Below are 21,599 nucleotides of genomic sequence, written 5' to 3'. Positions count from 1 at the left end.
AGGGGTACCAGTAGGAGCGGAGGGTCCCAAAAAGTGGAAGTAAATATATGGTTATACCACAAGAGGCCGTGCTTTGCAAAGTGTTTGAATAGCTACATGTTACATGGGTGACATGGCAGTGTGAATAACTTCTTACATTGTACCCAATATTATTTGTGTGAACAGAGTGATAATCCAGTGTAATCTGCAAATATAAACATCTTCTATAAATGCAAAAAGAAAAAAAAAATAAACTCAAAAAACTATTTTGCAAAAACAAAATGTTTCTCATAAAATCTCAATTTTATGCTTCCAGATCTGCAATTTACGCACACAATCTATTTTTTTTTTTTTTTTTTTAATTTTTCATCATTAATTTATTTTGTATATTAGCAAAACTGTTTTAAAGTTGCACAATATTTTGGTGTGTTTACACAAATCGTTTTTGTATTTGTGGAAGTTGTTTTATTTATTTACAGATGACACATTTACACACAGATTGTCTGTCTCCTCATACAAATAACACTGAGACAAATCAATCTCCTTATATATTGTACATACATGTGTGTCTGTACATATACAGAAACAAAGTGTCACACACACACACACACACACACACACACACACACACACACACACAGTTTTTTCTGTCTCTGAAGGTGATACATTCTTTATTGCACGGCGCTAAGGGGACAAATGCAATCAAATCTTTAGCTGTTTCACATTTAATTCATGATTCAAAATTACCTCTGTCACACAACCGCACACATACACACACACACACACACACACACTTTCCCCAACCTGTAATCTTAAAAGTAACCCAATCAGGCTAAAGTCAAAATAACAGATTTTACAGCTCAGAGGGCAGCCAGCCACTGTAGTGTTCTGAACTAAATTTAGCTGACTTGAGTTGCGTGTATACAACACGATCATAATGGAGGTGACCTGGAAGTAATTGAGAGTTAGGGAAAACTTGAAACGCAGCTACTTCCTTGTACAAAGCTTAAAGGTTAAATTTTGCCTTAAGAACATACTATGGGGAACTTGGGCCCACTAAAAGAAGAAATGTAGGGGCTTTGGGGCAGCAAAAATGAGAGATTTGATGAATGAAAACCATCTCAGTCAACTTTTGCTGATTAAAAAATGAGTGTGTTTTGGGACAGTGTTTTTAAAGTGAATTTGGTGAAAAGTTGTTTCATTTAAATGGACAAGAAAGTACCCCATTAAGCTAATGGTGTGCTCACCTGTGGGTTGGCCCCATTTCAGCTCAAACAAAAAATACTTTAATTGATAAATACATTAAATTAAAATACAGACTTTGATTTGATTTTGATTCAATAGGTTATTTTATGAACGACTTCAGAGCTTGTGTAGCAATGTATTTCAGCTCTGCAGCTTCTCTGGGTAATGCAGTTCAGCTTCCAGGTTTTTCAGCAGTGCAGTCAATACATTTGAGCACTTTTTTTTTTTTATTTTTTTTTTTTACATTCATTCATTCATCTTCTAACCGCTTCATCCTCTTGAGGGTCGCGGGGGGGCTGGAGCCTATCCCAGCTGACATCGGGCGAGAGGCAGGGTACACCCTGGACAGGTCGCCAGACTATCGCAGGGCTGACACATAGAGACAAACAACCATTCACGCTCACATTCACACCTATGGACAATTTAGAGTTATCAATTAACCTAGTCCCCAACCTGCATGTCTTTGGACTGTGGGAGGAAGCCGGAGTGCCCGGAGAGAACCCACGCTGACACGGGGAGAACATGCAAACTCTCACAAAAGGTCTCCCACACCCAGGATTGAACCGGCAACCCTCTTGCTGTGAGGTGACAGTGCTAACCACCACACCACCGTGCCACCCATGTTATGAGCATGTATATCATAAATACCTCAATTAAATTTTATCTATATATTTACCACTAGTCCAACCTTTCAAATTAAAACAATCGTCCATCCTGACTTACCGATAGTTAGACATACAACTGACAAGAAACTGATGGGGTGCTTATGTTACAGTATAAAAGACGAGTTACAACCCTAACAACTCTGAATAAAAAATATGTAGCAAATTTATAATTACTCAAAACTTTAAAGTCATTTTTATTTAAGATTTTTCCATTTAAAAGTCTCAAAGCAGCATAAAACAAACAACAAAAATATACTGTTTTTATCATGAAAACATAACTTACTCTGAATTTAGTGTTAATTCACAATATAAACAACCTTTGAAGAAATGTGGATTCTTGTCCTGGGATTAAAACTCATGTAAACAAATAATTCATCTTCTCATGAGAGAGGTAAGCCTGCATTTGACTCACAGCCCATACACTAGGTTAAAACCAGTAAAATGAAACAATCACAGTTTAACGGACAGTAGTAGTCATGGAATAAATCCACCAAGAATCACAAAGCGCTGTGCAGATGCTGCCCTGTGAATCAGTTTTTAATTTTGCGGCAACTTGTGTCAAAATAAGGGCTGCACGAAATGCAAAAAAATATATTGCGATTATTTTAACAGATACTGCAATTGCAATATGAAGCGCAATTGTCATTTTTGCATTTCATTTTCACTGAAAAAAAAATGACGATGATGATGTGATTTTTGCCAAAACAAGCATGTTCTCTTACATGTAGAATATGATTTGTAGGCTGAGGCATCTCTACAGAACCACAATGCTTCATTTATAGCAGTGTGTTGTGACACATTTCAGCTTTTTCATTAAAAAAATGCAGCTCCTATTTGGATATTGCACTTGGTCATTTTGCAATTTTAATATTTCAATTAATTATGCAGCTCCAGTCACAATGGGGCAAAAGGTGACATTGAGCCACCTGGCAGAGGCACATCTTACCAGCTGGCTACAAATATGTGGCAGTTAGATTTCCATTTCTCCTGTGTTCACCAGTGTCTGGGTGTAAAAATAATTTTATTTGACAGTGTTCCAGCACAAAGTGAAAGAAATAACAATATTAAACTACACACAAGAGAGCTTACACTCACAAACAGCTACAAAGTGACAAACAGTGAAGTAGATAAAGCACATCACATTATGACACAGATAAAACACACACACACAGTGCAAAACAATAAAACTTCAGGGAAAAGTGTTGAGTCGTTCCATGTGCTATCCAGTGAGGCTATACAGTGTTAAAATAACAACAAATCTGTCACAACAGTTCCACTCATAAGGCGAGCAACTACATAAAGCATTTGCTGATTAGGCAGTCAGTTTGGTTTATGAGGTGTGCCAAAATCTTAGCGATCAGTCACATTATAAGAAGTGGTTAATCATAGTGTTCATCCAGTTTCAGGTCAGTGTCAGCCTGCGCCATCGCGGATTACACTTCTGAGCACAGAGGTCAAATAACCTTAATGGCAGAGATGTTATTAGCCCTCATGGCTGTTAAGGAAGTCATTAGCTCAGGCTCCATTCCCATTCATCCTCAATCTGTTAGCTCAGCATTCTAGCACATAGATGAAGCCTTGTCTTGAAGCTGACCTCTTTAGTGGGAATTAACACCTCAGCCTTCGTGACAGTTCTTTCCTCCCCACATTATCTTAATGTGTAGCTTTTATGAGAATAAGCCAGACACATACTAGTAGGGTAAAGTTTCACTCTGTTTGTTTAAAACAGTGTCACATCATTCTGCGTTTTACCACTGAGGTGCTCAACATTCAACCTTCACTCCAGCTTCTCCTGCCCCCAGCTGTCATCCGCCTGGGCCCAGTGAAGCTCGTAGCCCTTGGACAGCACGAGGCTCTCCAGGTCCCTGTCCTCAGCCCTCTCCTTTAGCCTCTGCTCCTCCAGTATCGACACCAACATGTCTCGTTTCTCCACCGTCCTCATGATCTCTGCCAAGATCTCCTGCTCCTGCTGCAGCTCAGAGGCGCTCTTATTTGTATCTGAAGTGGAAAAGAGTGGAGGAAGGTAGAAGGACTGTTATGCACAATTATGTCTGACTATCAGATTGTGTGTTTATGTCTATTCAACCCTTACCTTCTGTTGCCATCCTGTGTCGAAGGTCTTGCTGCAGTCGGCTCTGCGTGTCCTCCAGTTCAAGCTCCTGAGCACTAAGAGAAGAGAAAAATCGTGTGACCTCTACTGGTGAGAAATAGGGATTGCATTCAATATTCATTTATGCTTTCCATTACAAGTCATTAATCCATGTGTGATCTGATGCAGTCACTTACAAGATCATGAGCTCAGACTCGTAGCGAGCCAATCTGTTCTTCTCCAGAACGAGTTTAAACCAGGACTGATAGAGCTGGGCCTCGTCACTGTCATCTGTCTGAGATGATTCTGGGAGAGGAAGAGTGAGAAAGCAAAGAGGGAGGAAGAAGAGAGGGAGATCAATGGGAATGAATGTGGGAGGGTTGGGAGGGAAGGAAAGAGGCAGAATGGCAAAGAAAAAAAAAACATATTTTGTAGTTTTACATCAATTACATAAAGCCATTAGGAGAAAAAAAAATCATACTGGAATCAAACACACACACACAAACACACACGGGGCATCTGCTTTGCGTCAGCCTGACAAGACCTCACTATTCACCAGAACACAAACAAAGCCCTGTACTGTAAAAAGATGAAGCAACAATGAAGTCTCACTGTCTATTGAGAGTAAAGCCATTAACTGTTAGCAGGATTACAAGGCAATGTTTTTTTCTGAATGGTCTGAAAAGTATGTACAAATCAATTAAAAGAGTAGAAGAAGAATGAGGCTTTCACAGTGGAATTCCATTGAGCTTACTGTAGACGTAGATTGAACCATGGTGTTATGGTTCAGAGCTCTGTCATTAAAAGGAGCTTTGTAATGGACCTGTGAAAGACACTGGTCTGTGTGTGTGAATGTTGTTTGGTACCTGTTTCTCCTCTTATGATCTTTTCTATAGCCACTCCTCTCTCCTCTAGGTCTCTCTGTTTCTCTGCAACCTCCTCCAGTTGTCTCTGGATGGCCTGGGCAATGCAAAACAAGATATTATATGACACACATGATCAAAGGAAATGACTGTTACTCTGTCCAGGAGGTGTGGATGTCTCTGAATAATCTAGAGAACACACCGTTGACAGTTTTTGAAGCCACAGTTCCTTCGGTAAAAACTAGTTGCAATAATGGACTATTCAGAGTGACCAGGTCAGCAGTTCTGGAAAGAGATGTTGCTGTTGGGTTTTTCTATCTAAGAGTGTTGTGAATACCACAAACAATATTTCATTCACCTTCATTACATTTGAATTATGGCAGAAATTTCAGAGACAGATATCTGAAAACCTGGACAAAATACAAAACTATCTGCATGGACATATTGTGTTAGAGTTTTTGCAGAGAGCTTTATGAAAAGATTATTACCAATCTCATGTCTGTACATTCAATATTAGGCCAGAGCCACCAGGTGCCTTACTGTCAATACCAGAAACAGGGGTAAAGGCTAGCCTGGCTCTGTCTGAAGCTACAAGAATATCTTGTCAGCACATTAAAAGCTAACTAATTAACACACTTTATCTTGTTTGCTTATTCAATGCAAAACAAGAAGTTTAAAAATTACATTTTGTAGTTCTACCAAGCAGCAACACATGCAAATGCGCAAGTGTTAAAAACTGCAGTTCCTCGAATGGCCTCTTGAGGCTGGCACCAGGAGCAAATAAATCCTTATAGACCCTGTGTTAAAATGCCCAACTTTACAGCAGAAATAAACATGTAACAGCCCAGTACAAAAAACGGTTTTGATCTCTATAGCTAATTTCCCCATTCATGACAACTGGTAACATAACCATGGCGTAACCCAGTAACGAGTAACGATTTGGTCGTCTAAAATGATTTTTTCAGTGTTTAGTTGTGCAAAAAGACCCTCTAGGGAGTCAGAAATTCCATTATTCTTGGAAATACATTTTGTTTTAATGGTTTACACCTGTTTTTTTGCTAGCAAAAATTAGCATTAGCATTATCACAGGTAAACACAGACTGTAATGCCATGTGCTAACCAAGTTAGCAGCTAGTTTTAGGGTTAGCTCCACTCAGTCGTCCAAATATATTCACTTCTGGCTACAAAAAGCCAAGATGGCGACAGCCAAAATGCCGAACTCAGGGCTTCAAAACGGGAGTCCACAAACTAAAGGGTGACATCACAGTGGCTACATCCATTATTTTATAGTCTATAGTCTATGAGCTCTACTGGATTATTGAGGCCTGCACTGATATCCATAATTGGGCGTTTAAACAATCCAATAAGGATTTTTTTTTAATTGGCCAAATACTGAGCAAGTCTAACTCTACCTTCATAAAGTGAATGAAAGTATTTCCCAAAATACTGAACTATTCTTTCAATGTGGAGAGTTATGGATAAAATATAAAAAATAATTTTGCCATTTGCAGCCCAAAGGTCAACTTTAGACTGGTGTCTAGTGCAACTTTAATGTGCACACACAGACATCAAAAAGCATCAGAATCCAACAGGAAGGTGAAGAACAATGACACCACTCTGTTAAATCTAAAAAAAACTGAAGCAGGCATAATAAGTACATTTTCAGTACAATCAGGCTGAGCACACACTGAGCTGCACTATACTTATCCAAACACAGTGCAGGAGTGAACCTTTGCTCTTTGCCCTTCTGCAGAGCATCTGGTAAATCTTGAAAATATAAAATGTCTCATGATCACTGGTAGCAGAAAGCCCTTCACCCAGTCAGATAGATAGTGGGAATTTCAGGGCAGGTTAAGAGACGCAGTGTGCTGAGACCATGGACAGCTCTCCGTTATGAACCATCCTGTTAAAAATAAGTGAATCTATGAGAAAGAACAGTACCTGAGCTCTGTGAAGCCTCTTCAGCAGTTCTCTTTTAGCCTGCTGGGCAACCATCTTCTCCTGCCTCCTCCTCTGTCTCTCTGGATACAGCTGGGACAGGAAGAACAGAACATTTCAGAAAAAAATGTACATGCAAATATAGTATCTGTAACAATACCCTGCACTGTACTGTCTTTTAGCACATAGAAATGGTCTGTACAAACTTTCTGATTGGATGTCAGGTTTTCATTGTCATCGTCACTAGAGGAGGGCTCTTCAAGATTGTGTTGTCTGGAGGCTGGATTAAAACAAAAGAAACAAGTGAGAATAGCCAAGTAACTTTGAAAGTTTGCAGAAAAGAAGTACAAAACAGCGGTTTCATTTATAACTTTGTAAAACTGATAATATTTCATGGTGTGAATCTACAAAAATAAGACACAATGCGCTAAATTCACGATTAGATCTTGAAGACTGAATGCCAAATGTTCATGCAGATAAAAAGTGAAGGCTAGAACACACTCTGATTTGACTTTTTAATTTTTCCACACGTAGGTTTTGGGCAAGGAGTGTTTCTTCAGCCTGCACTCTGGCAATCTCATAAACAGTATACACAAGTGGGGTAGATCCCAGCCGACCACAACCAGCATAACAAGTACATCACAGCAGGTGGAGTGTCTCATGATATAAAATACTGAAACATGAAATACCGAAGAAAAAAAAAACCAGCCCAAATTATATTCACTCCATAATAAACAAGCAAATAAAATCTCCTTACTCTTCCCATTGGAAATGAAAGTTATCAAGGACACGTACCCAACACTCCCTTTGGAAAATGAGTGAATCTATCCATGACACTTAGAAACATCAGCCTGTTACAAGGAGTTGCATACTTAGAATCTTTTGAAGTGGGGTTATATGGGATACTTATCCATAATCAGTGTATTGTACAATCTAGATGTCAGTTGGCACATGCTCAGTTTGGAGAAGCCGGCTGGAGCTTTGATTTGGAACAGTGACTCTGGAACCACATGAGCTGCTGGTCTACTGCTGCCCCCATCAGTTAGTTTGTTTGTGTCATTGTGTGACTTTGGTGTTAAGTTCAGATTCACCACAGTCACACAACAACCCAAACAAACTAAGTGATGGAGGCAGCAGAAGACCAGCAGCTCCTGTGTTCAAAGAGTCAAAATGACTGTTTTTGTCAATGGACTCTGGTGACTGGTGGCTGTCTGATTAAAAGGTAAAGCAGTGAAAATACTGTCAATATAACATACAGTTATACTGTTATAGACATTTTTAGGTGGCTAAACAATGTTTTGTTGCTGCATCTGCCCACAGCAGTACATTGCTTAACTTTAAATCAGGGCTGTGCCGACAGACATTTCCTGTTTGTAATACACTGACTATGAATATATATTCCAGACAACTCCACTTTAAATAATCCAAACTATGCCTTTCACAAAGGATCAAATACGTATGTATACTTTGAAAGGGGTCACTCATGCTCTGCTAACTTTGAGCTCTGTTTTGGTTTCTGGGCCACAACTTAACTGTTGTGGTTGACTTCCACCGCTCTCATCGGTGGCGTTTTCAGATGCATCAAAGGCAGGCAACAAGCACTGATACACCCACTGTATAATAATGTCCAGCATCATCAGCAAACAGACAGAGTTAGCCAATAGCTGATGAACAGATTGGAGCATTTAGCAGCTAAAGAGGAGCTCAGGAGATAAATGTATGTTCATTAAGTCACCTGAAACATGACTCCAAACAAATACTGGCTCAATATGTGCTGGATGTGTTAATAAGTGTTGACTGCTAACACGTTCACCATGACAGCTTCATAAAGTATTAATATTTCCATGTTGTGTTTACAGTTTGTTGCACTGCCCCCAAGTGGCCAAAAGATCTATTCATGCAGGTCAAAGAGTTGTTGTTCTGGTTAAGAATCACTAACCTTTGTTTCTGAGGTTGCTGAGTATCGTCCTGATTTCCTTTTGCGCCTCCTGGTCCCGCCCCTCACTCTCTGAGTCCTCCCTCTTCCTTAGCCTCAGGGATGAGAACAAGTTGACCCTCCTTCCAGTAAACGGGGCCATATCATCAGAGAACACGCCTCCAGAGTCTCTACGGCCCTTCAGCGACACCTGCTGCAACAGAGAGGGCAGGTCCTGCCCGCCCCCCCATGGATTGGCCTCTACAGATGCCAACCGATCCCTATGCTTGCCAGCTGTCTTCTCATCTTTTGATGGGTCTGGACCTGCAGTGTTGAACAGGGAGCTAAAGCTCAACGCACCTTCTGATATGGGCCTCTGTTTGCGGGGGCCATCATGCTTGGTCCTCCTGGTAAAGTGGAGTACAAATCATAATGTGCATTCAGTTTGAATCGAATCAAGGAATGAATAACCAAAAAAGGCGGTTTGGGCTGATAAGATGCTTACAGAAAAAAACTTAAATAAAGTATTTTATACAAACATTGTGACTGCAGTGTTGGACCTGCTGGAGGGATTGGTCACACTAAATGTTCTCCTGAAGGCGTCCGCTATAAGCTGGAAGGTTGAGGGGGACGAGGCGGAGGTTTGGCTCTGAGATGGCTCCCCATCCTGGCCCGAGTCTGTCTGAGGCTTATCGGCTTCTGTCTCTGCTTGTACCTGATAAAACATCAGAGGACAGGAAAAATGCGGTTAACATAATGTGGAATTAACTCCTCTTATCTCACTCTCATCACTCCCTTTGGACCACTGCCTTACACTGGAAGGAGTAGTGAGAATAAAAGAGGAGGAAAAAATTAATGTGCAGGCTTACTCTTCTCTAGAACCACTGATATTGCTGCCTTGATAAATGACTAACTCTACCTGGTCTTTATGTTGATGTGTGTTTTTGGTTTTAATGTTAATCAGAGTTTCCTCCACCGGTGCGACCGGCATGTCCCAGTTCAGAAGCTTCTCTTTCTCAGCAAGAGATAGCATCAAACGTTTCTTTGGGTTGGACGAGCTGCCGACTGTCGTTCCTGCAGATGGGTGCTCTTCACTCTTCTCACGTCCCTCTGAGGGTTCCTGGGTATCTGCTGATGTCTTGGAACTGCTGTCTGAGATCTGGGAGAACAGGAATCTTGTCAGTGCACAAAAGTCTATTTGCTTACATAGTGTTATTAAACATATCTATGCAACGTCAATTAATTAGACAGAAGACTTTTTTTTTACTCTAGTTACATCATTTTCAATGGTAAGATTTGAGTAGATGTACTTATACACTATATGTGGTGCGTGTTGAGTGAAGCTAGAATAGATCACGTTACATACAGTTTGTTTTTCCACTATAGTGATCTCCTCAAAGTCAGAGTCCACTTCAGGGACAGTCTCTGGTCCGTCTTTGTCCATTGACCAGCTTCTCTGGAAGTGCTTGATGAAGATCAGAGGGAAGGCTGTAGGATGGCAAAAAGTTAGTTAGTCATTTGTTTGAGAGCATCTCATCACACTTGTGTCATTCAGCCTCTCAAATGGAAACTGAAATATAATTATGGAAGCTTTGCAAAATATCAGTTGTTTGTCAAAGTTGTTTCTTAACACTTATTATAACCAGCACAGAGCATGATTCAACACTACTAACCCTATCAAAGATAAACAGAACAGGTCTTTTTCACAGAAGATATTTTGACTTGTCACAGCAGGAAAGCACAGGGGATAAACAAAATGGCTGGGTTCCATTTAGCTGCGTCAGTTTCATGGTCCTGGTATTGTGCATGCTGGCTCACTGTCACACTGTCATGGCTCACTGGGACAGTGGGACACCTGTGTTTTTCCTGTGATGACTAATTGAAATGTCTGCTGTGAAAAAGGCTTTGTATTATATATGAGGCTTATAAAGCCAGTGATACAGTTAGCTGAGCACAGGATGTGGTTTGCAAATGTGAAACAAAGAAAGTCATTCAAATTCAAAATTTGCATACAGACATAATGTGTTGTGCTGCATTGTTCCCCGACAAAACAACTGATCTGATACACCTAAAACATCTGAAAATAAATATTGCTGAGACTATAGAGCAACGTTGAGGAAAACAAAAAAGAACCTCTGGCAATGACTGCTGTCAGATTAACAACAATACTGACCTCTAGTGTTGTACATGCAGCATTACAAGAGTGTTCATTGCTGCACGGACCTCAGACACACTATGCATTACAATATCCATACTACCATACTATATAGTATGCCAGGAAAAGATTTAGTATGTCCCAATACAGTATGTCAAATCAGTGTGCCAAAAATACCAGGATGTTCTACTACGTCCCTTCTGATTTTGAAAGCCAGCATGCTTTTCTGACTATTCTGACCCACAATCCTCTGCACAGAGAAAGATATGTCAGATCCACTGCTTGAAGGTCTAATGATGGATGACATGCAGATAATCAGTCAGTTGGTAATAACAGGAATATTATTTGTTTAATTAAGTAAAATAATCATAAATATAACTAACAACAAAAGGGCATAAGTATTAAATAACAGTGACATGAAATGTATGGCCTCTGTAGTTTTATGATTGTGAATATAATATGTTAGAATCTACAGTGGATGCAGTTGTAACTTATTGCAAAATAATAACATCAGAGCTCTCCAGGTTGACCTCCATCTCTAGCGAGCTCATTGAATGGTATTTTGTTTTATCTCCATGGTAACAGATATATGAGTGAGATGGTCGAAGTTCAAGGTGTAACGTTGTGAGGAAGTAGAATGTCCCCTTTGTGTGCATACTGCATGCAGCAGTAGGTACTTTTTAAGGGCAGCTGTGGTACCTACTAAAAGTAAATAGAAAAAGTATGTAATTCGGAACACACCAAGAGTCACAGCACAGTGCCTCTTCTTGTCTGTTATGAAACCTCCCCACTGACAGTTATTTGATTTATAGGGCTTGGAGCCAGGGGGGCATTAGGTGCAATTTTGGGCGAATATGAGTAGTATATCAAATGAAAGCTCCCAGTGAGATATTTTCATTGCCAAAATGACAAACTGAAATGATGACCCATGTAATTAAAAGAACACTACAAGGTGTAGCAGTAAAAGTAAATTCCTGTCTGTGCCAGGAGGGCACAAGTGGGCTTACATCCTTTTGGCACTGAACAAAGCTTTGACAGAGCATGCCACAATGATTTGTTCGGTGCCAAAAGGGAGTAAGCTCACCACAGCAGAGGAGGTTTTAATATGTTCGATGGAATATGAACCCGATGACATAGTTGACTTCATATCGACTCAGAGCCAGAGGGAAAAATGAAGAGGAAAAAGAGATACTGAGAACTTGGAGACTGACATGCCCTGACATAAAGACGGAACAGTTTAGGCCAAAGTTATATTAACATATTAAATGTCTGTTTGCCCACAAAAAGGGTTAATGAGAAGATCCGTGTCTCTTGTCCATACAAATGCAATGAGAATTTCCCCAAGTCAGAGAGGTTACAAATAGTTGAGTCACCAATGGGGGATTTAACCTGGCAACACACTTCATCATTAATGTGTAGTGAAAACAGAAAAGAAGAAGCAGAGAACTGAAGGACTGATTTAAGTATAATTGATATATTTTAATTGAAATTAAAGTGTTTTTCTGACGTACACCCATCTTCTGCATTACTCTATTGGGAAAATGTTTGTGCCAAAATGTCGTGTCTCGCTCTTTTGACATTTATGTAACATTAAATAAATACTTTTCAACATAAACTCTAGTAATATTGTTTTCATAGTGATGCTATATCAAATGCTGTAATCAGTGCATGGCAACAGCAGCTGAATCAGGTTTGATTTGTATTGGCTCTCCTGTAAAATGTGATCTAACACACCACTTTGGCTCCAAGCCCATGACTGCAATGCTTGTATATATATATATATGTGTGTGTGTGTATACATCACAGAAACACACATCTATTTACAGTAATATTACAGCCCCTCTGCTTAGAACTGTGATATCTCTACCAACTGTGACTATATGTTATACTATAGGACAAATGAATAAATACCTTTATGATTTAATCAAACATGACTTCAGACAAAGCACAGTGACCAAAAGAGATTCCTAGGATTATACCTTACATAACTTAATTACAATCAGCCCGTCTATCTGTAGAAACAGACCAAGCACAGACGTCAGTTCTCAATCAAACCTAAATGATGCTACAGCAAAAAAAAAAAAAAAATTGAAAAAACTGGAGACAGAAGAAGCAATGCAGAGACAGACAAAATAATCTGAGGTACTCACTTGCTCTGATTTTCCGTTTCCATCGATTATTCTGTTTTGTGTTACTGTGATCTACAGAGATGGGAGACAGAGTCCAAAAGAAAATGAGACGAAAAGAAAATTGCCTGTGACATGATAACAGTACAGAGACCAAACCCTCTACAGTGTGTTTTCAGGTGATTACAGATGATTAGCACAATCTAAAAATAAGAATCATCATCTCGCAAAACATAAAGGGATAAAAAAGATTTTAAAGCTGTTGTAAAGGTTAACAAGTCGTGAACATATATGAAGAAAAGTACAGCCATACAGCTAGCAGCTCTGAGCTGTTAAGCATGTTAGCAATATCTGCTAATTAGCAAGTAATGTAAGGATACATCTGAGAGGATTATCATTCATTTTGCAGGTATTAGAACATAAATCAAAGTATTAGAGAAATAAAAACTTTGCCGAAAGGTTTCTAGCATAAAGGACAACCTATGGGGCATTTCATCACCTTTTTAAAATGTTAAGGCCACCCTAGACAACACTTCATCATGTTTTCTCCACTAGGAGGGCATCCTAGAGGGCACTTCATAACATTTTCTCCAGTGGACGGGCACAATTGAGGGCATTTCATCAGATTTTCTCCAATCGAAGGCCACCCTAGAGGGCACTTCATCATGTTTTCTCCACTAGTTGGGCACCCTAGAGGGCACTTCATCGTGTTTTCTCCACTACAAGGGCAAAATTGTGGGCACTACATTACATTTCCTCCACTAGGTGGGCACCCTCGTGGGCACTTCATCATACTTTCTCCACTAGGGATGGCACCCTGGAGGGTTTTTAAACCATGTTTCTCCAATAGAAGGGCACCCTAGAGGGCACTTCATCACATTTTCTCCACTAGAAGGAACACCTGTGGGCACCACATCATGTTTTTTTCCACAAGGAGGGCACCCTAGAGGGCACTTCATCATGTTTTTTTTTTTTACACAAAGAGGGTACAATTCTGGGCACTACATCACCTTTTTTAAATCTTAAGGTCACCCTAGACAACACTTCATCATGTTTTCTCCACTAGGAGGGCATCCTAGATGGCACCTCATAACATTTTCTCCAGTGGACGGGCACAACTGAGGGCATTTCATCAGATTTTCTCTAATTGCAGGCCACCCTAGTGGGCACTTCATTACATTTTCTCCACTAGAAGGAACACCTGTGGGCACCACATCATGTTTTTTCCACAAGGAGGGCACCCTAGAGGGCACTTCATCATGTTTTCTCCACTAGGAGGGCACCCTAGAGTGCACTTCATCATGTTTTCTACGCTACAAGGGCAAAATTGTGGGCACTACATTACATTTCCTCCACTAGGTGGGCACCCTAGAGGGCACTTCATCATGTTTTCTCCACTAGGATGGCACCCTACTGGGCACTTCATCATGTTTTCTACACTACAAGGGCAAAATTGTGGGCACTACATTACATTTCCTTCACTAGGTGGGCACCCTAGTGGGCACTTCATCATGTTTTCTCCACTAGGATGGCACCCTAGAGGGTTTTTTAATCACGTTTCTCCAATTGAAGGGCACCCTAGAGGGCACTAATCATATTTTGTCTACCATGGGGGCACTTTTGCTGCATTGGCTGCACCAAGATTTTCATTTGTCTTCTTTATAAGCTCTATTACCAGATAAGGGACTCTGCTACAACTAAGGACATCAGTGCATGGCCTAGCAGCAGCTTGTCTGTTGTGTTAGCATTGGTCGTGCATGTGTAGAAACATGTGTGGATAGGCTGCTGAGCCCAGGAAAAGTCTTCTAGTGATAAAATAATGGACACTGTGGGAGAAAACCTACCGGTCGCCAGCGGCTGAAACCCATTTGATCAGCGCAGTGTCTTTGTTAATAGCTTTGAGAGACATATAATAACTTCTTCACAGTGCTGCATATTTGGGGAACCTGAAAATGATACTCTAGGAGCCACACTGACCTTTGGTACTCTCCTGGATTTGGTCCTTGGCACCTGTGGTATCTTGTGCTGTGGCTTTGACTATACAGGAAGCATCCAGAGCTTCAACAGCCATCTCTGTGTCTTCAGGAACTCCTTCCTGACCTTTATCAAGCTGCTCTGAATACAAGTTGGACAGCCCACCTGCAAATTAAAACAGTGTGTGGGCATTAAGTTTTAACTAGCTTTGAATTAGTGTTAACCTAAGTTACAATAAACATTTTCAAACATGTAGCTCATTTCATGCACATGAACTGTCTAACTGGGAGTCTACTTCAGAAAAACAAGTTAGCAGTTACTATATATCTTGTGTAATATATGATCTAAAACAATCAGCATAGCATATCAAAGAATGGTTACCAGGTACCAAACAAATATGCATGTAAGGCAGCAAACATATCCTTATATACCTTCCATATTGTAAAAGCACTAAAAGCAGCAAAATAATGAATATAGTTTCTAATTCTGAAAGTGACACATGCCTTTAAAAGCACACAGAATAATCCCTACTTGCAACAAAACACTGATAAAATACATGACATGCTGGTACCAGTACTCACAGAGTAATGAAGGCAACATTGTACAGAATCTTTCCAAAGGTGATTCCACTTGGTCACAGCAAAGAAATGAAAATATCTTGATACAAACTTTGTATGCAGTGTTTCTATTAGCCATCAAACAACCAGACCTTTTATTAATGTGACTCTTTTTTTAACTTGCACCCATTGGTGTTCTCACTTATATAGCCACAGGAGAATAACATTTTACCAAATGATACATAGATACCAAACCCAGAGGAAAGGATAGAGCAGACCCAGTAGCAGAACCCACGAGGAAGCTGACAGGAGGAAATGACATGTGATTCACTTCAATTCTGTTCAGGTTGACTAGAGTGGAGTTCAGTTTGTTTAAATTTACCTTGGCTTAACAGTATTTGATTATAGCTAAGCTTTTGCATATAGTTTTTGTCTATTTTTTACGTAACATTAAAATGACATTTTTTGCAGCAGAAGCTTTTAAAGCCTTCTGATTATGTTTCAAGCTGTGTGAGCTGTGCTCCCTCTGAATCCACTGCAGACCTAAAGGTTGTTGAGCTTTTTATCAGATGTTACAGAGCAAGTTATTTGCTGAGTTAACAGAAGCTGTGATTGTGACCATGATTTGTGTGGGTGATGTTAGGTCGACGTAGCACAGACTTGGAGAAAGGATTTGCTTTTTGATGAGGTTGTTAATTTAGTGGTTAAAAGATGTGGAAATAATCTGAAGTTTGACTGTCGCATTATGAGATTACCTTGAATGCCAACTGTTCAGTCATGTCTAAGCTTTGGTTTCTTGGAATTATTCACGTAATGCAATTCAGCTAATTGGCAACAAACCACGAAGCAAATTATTTATGTAATCAAACTGATTTATTTTGGAATATATGTACAGCTTATAAATATCATAAATTAAGCAATTTTACAGTAATTATCAATGTGGAAAACACATAACAAGGCTTGCAGGCTGCTTCAACAGTTATTATAAAAATAACTATGAAACATACAGAATAAAGCCAACAAAGTGTTTCTGGCAGTGTGCAAAAAGCTGCTCTGCTGATCTCCTGAGCAAAGTCTAGGAGGTACAGGAGAGAGATCTGGAGAGGGGCTCTGAGGGGGAGAGGCCTCCTTCTGAAACAGAGGGAACCACAGACAGACCACAGACATGTGGACACATGTGTTACTGTCACATGGCCTGAGAAGATGGGAGGCTGCTGCTGATGATACAGCAGGGCAAGACAATAAATGCAGGGGCATTCCAATGGATGTTTGGTGTTAGACAGGTTAGGGAGGAACACAGCACTTCATGAGTTTTAGTGGGGTTAGTTTGGATGATATGACACCAAACAGAACGAGTAAGTGACAAACCAACTAAAAGGTGTTATGTGTGCATTAGTTCACCATTACCATGAGCTTCCAACTACCTCCACACTATTTTTTTTGCTGTTGGCAACCAGGTCTGACTTGTGGTGAACATATTCCAAATATAGCGTACAGTATGACAGTAGCTTGGTAAATCTACCTGATGCCAGCTGACCATTATTTTATCATATGTATTTTTAACTAATGAATTTGTTTGGCAATTAAAGCTACAGTAGGTAACTTTTATTTGAAAAATGTAGTATTTTGTAATATTTGCTGAAAATGTCACTGTATCCTGGCAGTAGTGCATGAGACAACATGTGAAACAAATCTGGTTTCTCTGGCTTCCTCTAGTGCTCCTAATGGTATTTACAAGAATCCAGCCCTGTAAAAGTGAAAGCGAGCTTTTCATCAATGGTCCTGTTCTGTTTAATTGTGCATTGTGATAGCGCCTCGAGGAGTGACTGACACTGTGTGAGAGACTCCTCCTGGCTCTGATTGGTTGTTTTGGTTCAGGATTTTTGCAAATGCCATTAGGAACACTGGGAGGAGCCAGAGGAACCTGATTCTTTCACAGATTATCTGTACTTATACAGTTATTTATTAAAACTTTGTTTTAAATATGTATCAGTACATGTTCATTATAGCCTACTATAAGGAATTTGGAGCATTTTTGTTAAATACAAAAGCCCATTTGGACAGAAATTGACACCCATTGCCCCCGCGTGCTGAGAGCTCTAATCTTTCATGGAAAGCTAAAACTTCCATGTTTTGTCAAAGCATAAGCATAGCTATATAGCATTTCTTCCTAATTGTCAACAAATCCCATGAAAAGACCAAACAAACAACAATGACCGGTTATACTAAGAGGTATTTCTAGTTGCCAAAGTCCTCTTCCTCAGTGCCATGTCTCCCAACAATTTATTTCATAGAAACTTTACATTACATCCAGGGCCAAGGAGTGGGCTGAAAAAAAAAACATAGAGAAAGACTCTATGGTCACGCTAGGGGCTTTATGAGGCTATACTGCTTTGTGTGCATGTAAAATTTGACCTTTGCAAGCAAAAATAAAGTTATACGATCACTCAAGTCAATTGGAATTAATGGGTGTACAAAATTTTATGACAATCCATCCAACATTTCTTTCAAAACCTCAAATGTAAACCTTGTGGTGGCACTAGAGGAAAAGTAAGCGGATCACATTGGTGATAAGGATTCATCCTCTGGAAACCATGAATGTCTGTTAAACATTTCATGGCAATTAATCCAATTACTTGTTGATATATTTTGTTGTGGACCAAAGTGGTGGACAAAATGCCTGACACTGTCAACCCTGGAGCCACATGGCTAAAAATAAAACTTAATTTATATCTATAGTAGGACCGAACAGAAGTAAAAGACTGACAGTGCTGGTTTTGGTTAACAATAACAATATTATAGATTAACGTCAGCTACATCCTTTAAAGGGCATACGGTCTTATTTTTGAGAACACTAGAGCTAAAAGTATGAGTGGCGATACTTTTACTTTACTAAATTACAACTGTAATTTAAGTAAGGTAAAATATTTAATATATCACGATGACACACATAACACCTTTTCAGGCTACTGCATGTCATAGATTCGTGCTGGTCTGTGAGTGGTTAATCTTGGTAAGATGAAGGGGGCAGGGCTATAGAGGCAGCCAATGCAGAAGCGACATAACAAGATTTCATGACCAAAGCTGGCCAATCATCACCTTCCCCGCTGGCAGGAATCAGCCAATCAGAGGGTGCAGCATTGGAAACTTGAAACAGACTGAACAAAATGAAGTGAACAAAAGAGAATAATGAATCTGGGAAAAAAGAAAAATGGAAAATGAAAGATGGAAAGAAACACCGAGTGCGGAGAATTACAAGAAAACATACTGTTGGCAATAATATAGTTAATGCAATAAGTCAATAGATCGGAATGTGAGAACTGCCCATAAACAGTGCGTCAACAGTGCATTTTAAGATTTAACCCCTAATTCTGCACAATTAAACCAAATGATCAGAGCTTAATTCACCATCATCAATTACAACATAGAATATGTAACAAAAATAATCAAAAAATGAATAAAGAAAAAAAAATTGCAAAACTTAAAATAACAAATAACAACTAATTTCTCTCAGTCGGGAATATACAGTCTTCTGTGATGTTTTGTGGACTGTTTTTAAACAAATATGTTCACTACTGTGGAAAAAAACAGCCTGGAAACAAGATAAGGCTCATTGTTTTTGGTTTGGTTTCATTTTTAAATTGATTTTACAACCAAATGTAACCAAAAATGGTTGACTGTCTGTTGCAAAAATATGCAGAAAATATGAATCCTTGTCAGGGCTTGTGACAAACAGAACAAAGTCCTCTGGTAACACAGCATGAAGAGAAAAATTTTGAAAACAAATGAATTCTGATTTTGTCACAGAGCTCTAACGTGGAAAAATAAGACTATGAATAGTAAAGCATTTACTTTTGTAATGCAATTTTCTATCATTTGATGGTCACCCTGATCTTCAAATGTCCACAATTCTAAAATATTCTAGATAATCTGACATTTTTTTGTCTCTTATAAAATAAAAACCATAAACAAAGAGCCTTAAATTTATAAAGGGAAATCAATCAGTTATCTTTAACAAAATACATAACAAAGGGAAATACTACCAACCACAAAAAATGTATTTCAGTGACAGAAGTATTTCCTGAAATGATACTGAAAAAATAATAATACTGTTTTGGCATTTCCATTGCACATCTCTGTGGTGCAAAGTTAAGGTGCAACAGGCAATATGCAGTCAATGGAACATCAGTAACTATGTGGTTTATTCTGACATAATACTGAAACCAAGCCACACTGTCCAGATGGCTTTCAGGGTTAGTCAGAGGGCATGTTCCAGGTTACTACACTCCAATCAAATGTCCTATGTGGACCTTTAAAACACATTATTTCAGATACCTCAAAGCTTTTCTGAAGCGCAGAAGGGGAATGGCTTAACATTTGGTGACAATCCAATTGGTTACTCTGAGCATGACAAGATCACTAAATCATGACTGGAACAGATTTCACATGGTGAAAAAGGAACTTCACAGACTCTGAGATCTTAGCTCTGAACAGTGATGTCATTAATAGCACCTTTAGGTGATGCCTACAGTCTGAGCAGCCTGGAACAAGCCCTTGTGTGTCAGAGATGCATTCAGCAGGGTACAACACCAGGACACCCTGACAGTCAACAAACACGTACCAAGGAATGTGAGCTTATTATTACCAACAGAGTCAGGTGTACACGATGCATGCATCACCCCTGAGGTCTGCTCAGCATGTATGATTCAATACTCAAATGCACAATATAATCAGAGTACCTTTATGAGAGTTTGCTTAAAGGGATAGATTTGAATTTCTGAATCAGGTTTATATGGCGCACTTATTTAAAGCCAGTGTATTACATACAGTAGAGTCTGTCGGCACAACCCAGCTTAGAGATGCGGCCCAACAATACATTGCTTAGCTTGTGTCAGACTCCAAACCAGGGGCATGCTGATAGGCTCTCCTGTAATACACAGACTATGGATAAGTACCTAATACAACCCGACTTAACTATCCCTTTAAGATGACACTTTGTTGTGCTGTCCCATGCAAGTGCAGGCAAAATTCAAACCAGGCACTGCATTAATCAAGTGAAGCACTTTTGTAACAACTGTTTAAGCGGCTTAATAAACACTTTTGACTTCAAAAACACAAAACTAAAATGACAATAGACACTTGGAATGTGGGAAGTACAGATATTACATTAATGAACACCTGATTCATCTACTGTGGGCAGTACAAGAGCACAACTTTAAATCCATCTGGGTTCCTATCAGGTAAACTGGCCCGGACAGGCTCCCTGTTACCTCCCTGTCTATGTGACCTGTAGGCCGATGAGCTGCTGATGGGCCAGCTGGGGCTCCTGGTAGATCTGTCCCAGCACATCGTGCATCATGCATATCAGAGGACAGCCCACGCTCAGCAGCTCATACAGGAACACATAGTCGTGGGAGTAGCTCCTGACGTGGGACCGCACAGCTGTAAAAGACTCACGCACACTTCCCAACAGCTGTCGAGGCAACACACACACAGCCCGGCTAGCACGCCTCGGCCAGCTCAGGCCTCGCCTAAGCAAGGAAACCAGGGTACCTGGTGGTTGGATCTGGACGCTGCCCATCGCTGAGTAGCTCCCACCATCCAACGCTGAGGATGTGACACGGTTTTGGTCTTCCTACACAAATCAAGATCCACAGAAACTACATCAGAGTGATGTCTACGATTAAGACACCTGTGCTTTGATATCTGGCAGTGATCTGACATTTGGTTTTCACACAAATTATTAAGATGACACTTTCGCTACTTCCACCATTTTATTTAACCTCTGATCTTCTCAATGTCATCCAAACTTCACCAGCCTTGGTAGGTACCATAATTTGAAGTCAGAAAACAACTTGTGTATTCACTTTTGGTATCTATAATTTCTCTATAATTGGTTACCAAGTTGTAAACACTGCAATGCAAACAACTTTGGTAGACATGTTCATATATGCAGGAATAAGCAATCCTACAAGTGGGACTACAGTAAAAAAAAATAACCGTGATTACCCTTAGTCTATGATCATTAAAGACATACTTGGCACAGAGATCCCGCTGAGCATCTGTTCAACAGATTGAAAGTTCAAATCAAGG

At 39.8% G+C, this 21,599-nt stretch overlaps 1 protein-coding gene across 8 annotated transcripts in view; it reads right to left on the bottom strand.

Moving 5' to 3' along the window:
* Positions 1 to 1,407: 1,407 nt before the first annotated feature.
* Positions 1,408 to 21,599, bottom strand: part of mical2b (microtubule associated monooxygenase, calponin and LIM domain containing 2b) — an 81,369-nt gene continuing 61,177 nt past the window's right edge. For 2 of the 8 annotated variants that reach the window (XM_049573602.1, XM_049573603.1), the window contains 13 exons: positions 21,060 to 21,141; positions 14,953 to 15,114; positions 13,000 to 13,050; positions 10,061 to 10,182; positions 9,614 to 9,853; positions 9,234 to 9,409; positions 8,719 to 9,101; positions 6,986 to 7,059; positions 6,783 to 6,872; positions 4,845 to 4,938; positions 4,176 to 4,284; positions 3,982 to 4,055; positions 1,408 to 3,887 (listed from right to left, as the gene is read on the bottom strand). In XM_049573602.1, the coding sequence (XP_049429559.1) occupies positions 3,667 to 3,887; positions 3,982 to 4,055; positions 4,176 to 4,284; positions 4,845 to 4,938; positions 6,783 to 6,872; positions 6,986 to 7,059; positions 8,719 to 9,101; positions 9,234 to 9,409; positions 9,614 to 9,853; positions 10,061 to 10,182; positions 13,000 to 13,050; positions 14,953 to 15,114; positions 21,060 to 21,141 (1,878 nt within the window). In that variant the 3' untranslated portion in view covers positions 1,408 to 3,666. Of the gene's footprint in view, positions 3,888 to 3,981; positions 4,056 to 4,175; positions 4,285 to 4,844; positions 4,939 to 6,782; positions 6,873 to 6,985; positions 7,060 to 8,718; positions 9,102 to 9,233; positions 9,410 to 9,613; positions 9,854 to 10,060; positions 10,183 to 12,999; positions 13,051 to 14,952; positions 15,115 to 16,357; positions 21,142 to 21,599 lie in introns of those variants that run through there. The other 6 variants (XM_049573608.1, XM_049573609.1, XR_007449121.1 and 3 more) reach the window with 6 other exon arrangements.

Source organism: Epinephelus fuscoguttatus, linkage group LG4 (assembly GCF_011397635.1).
Source record: "Epinephelus fuscoguttatus linkage group LG4, E.fuscoguttatus.final_Chr_v1".
NCBI classification, from domain to species: domain Eukaryota; kingdom Metazoa; phylum Chordata; class Actinopteri; order Perciformes; family Serranidae; genus Epinephelus; species Epinephelus fuscoguttatus.
This window is presented reverse-complemented; position numbering and strand designations above follow the sequence as displayed.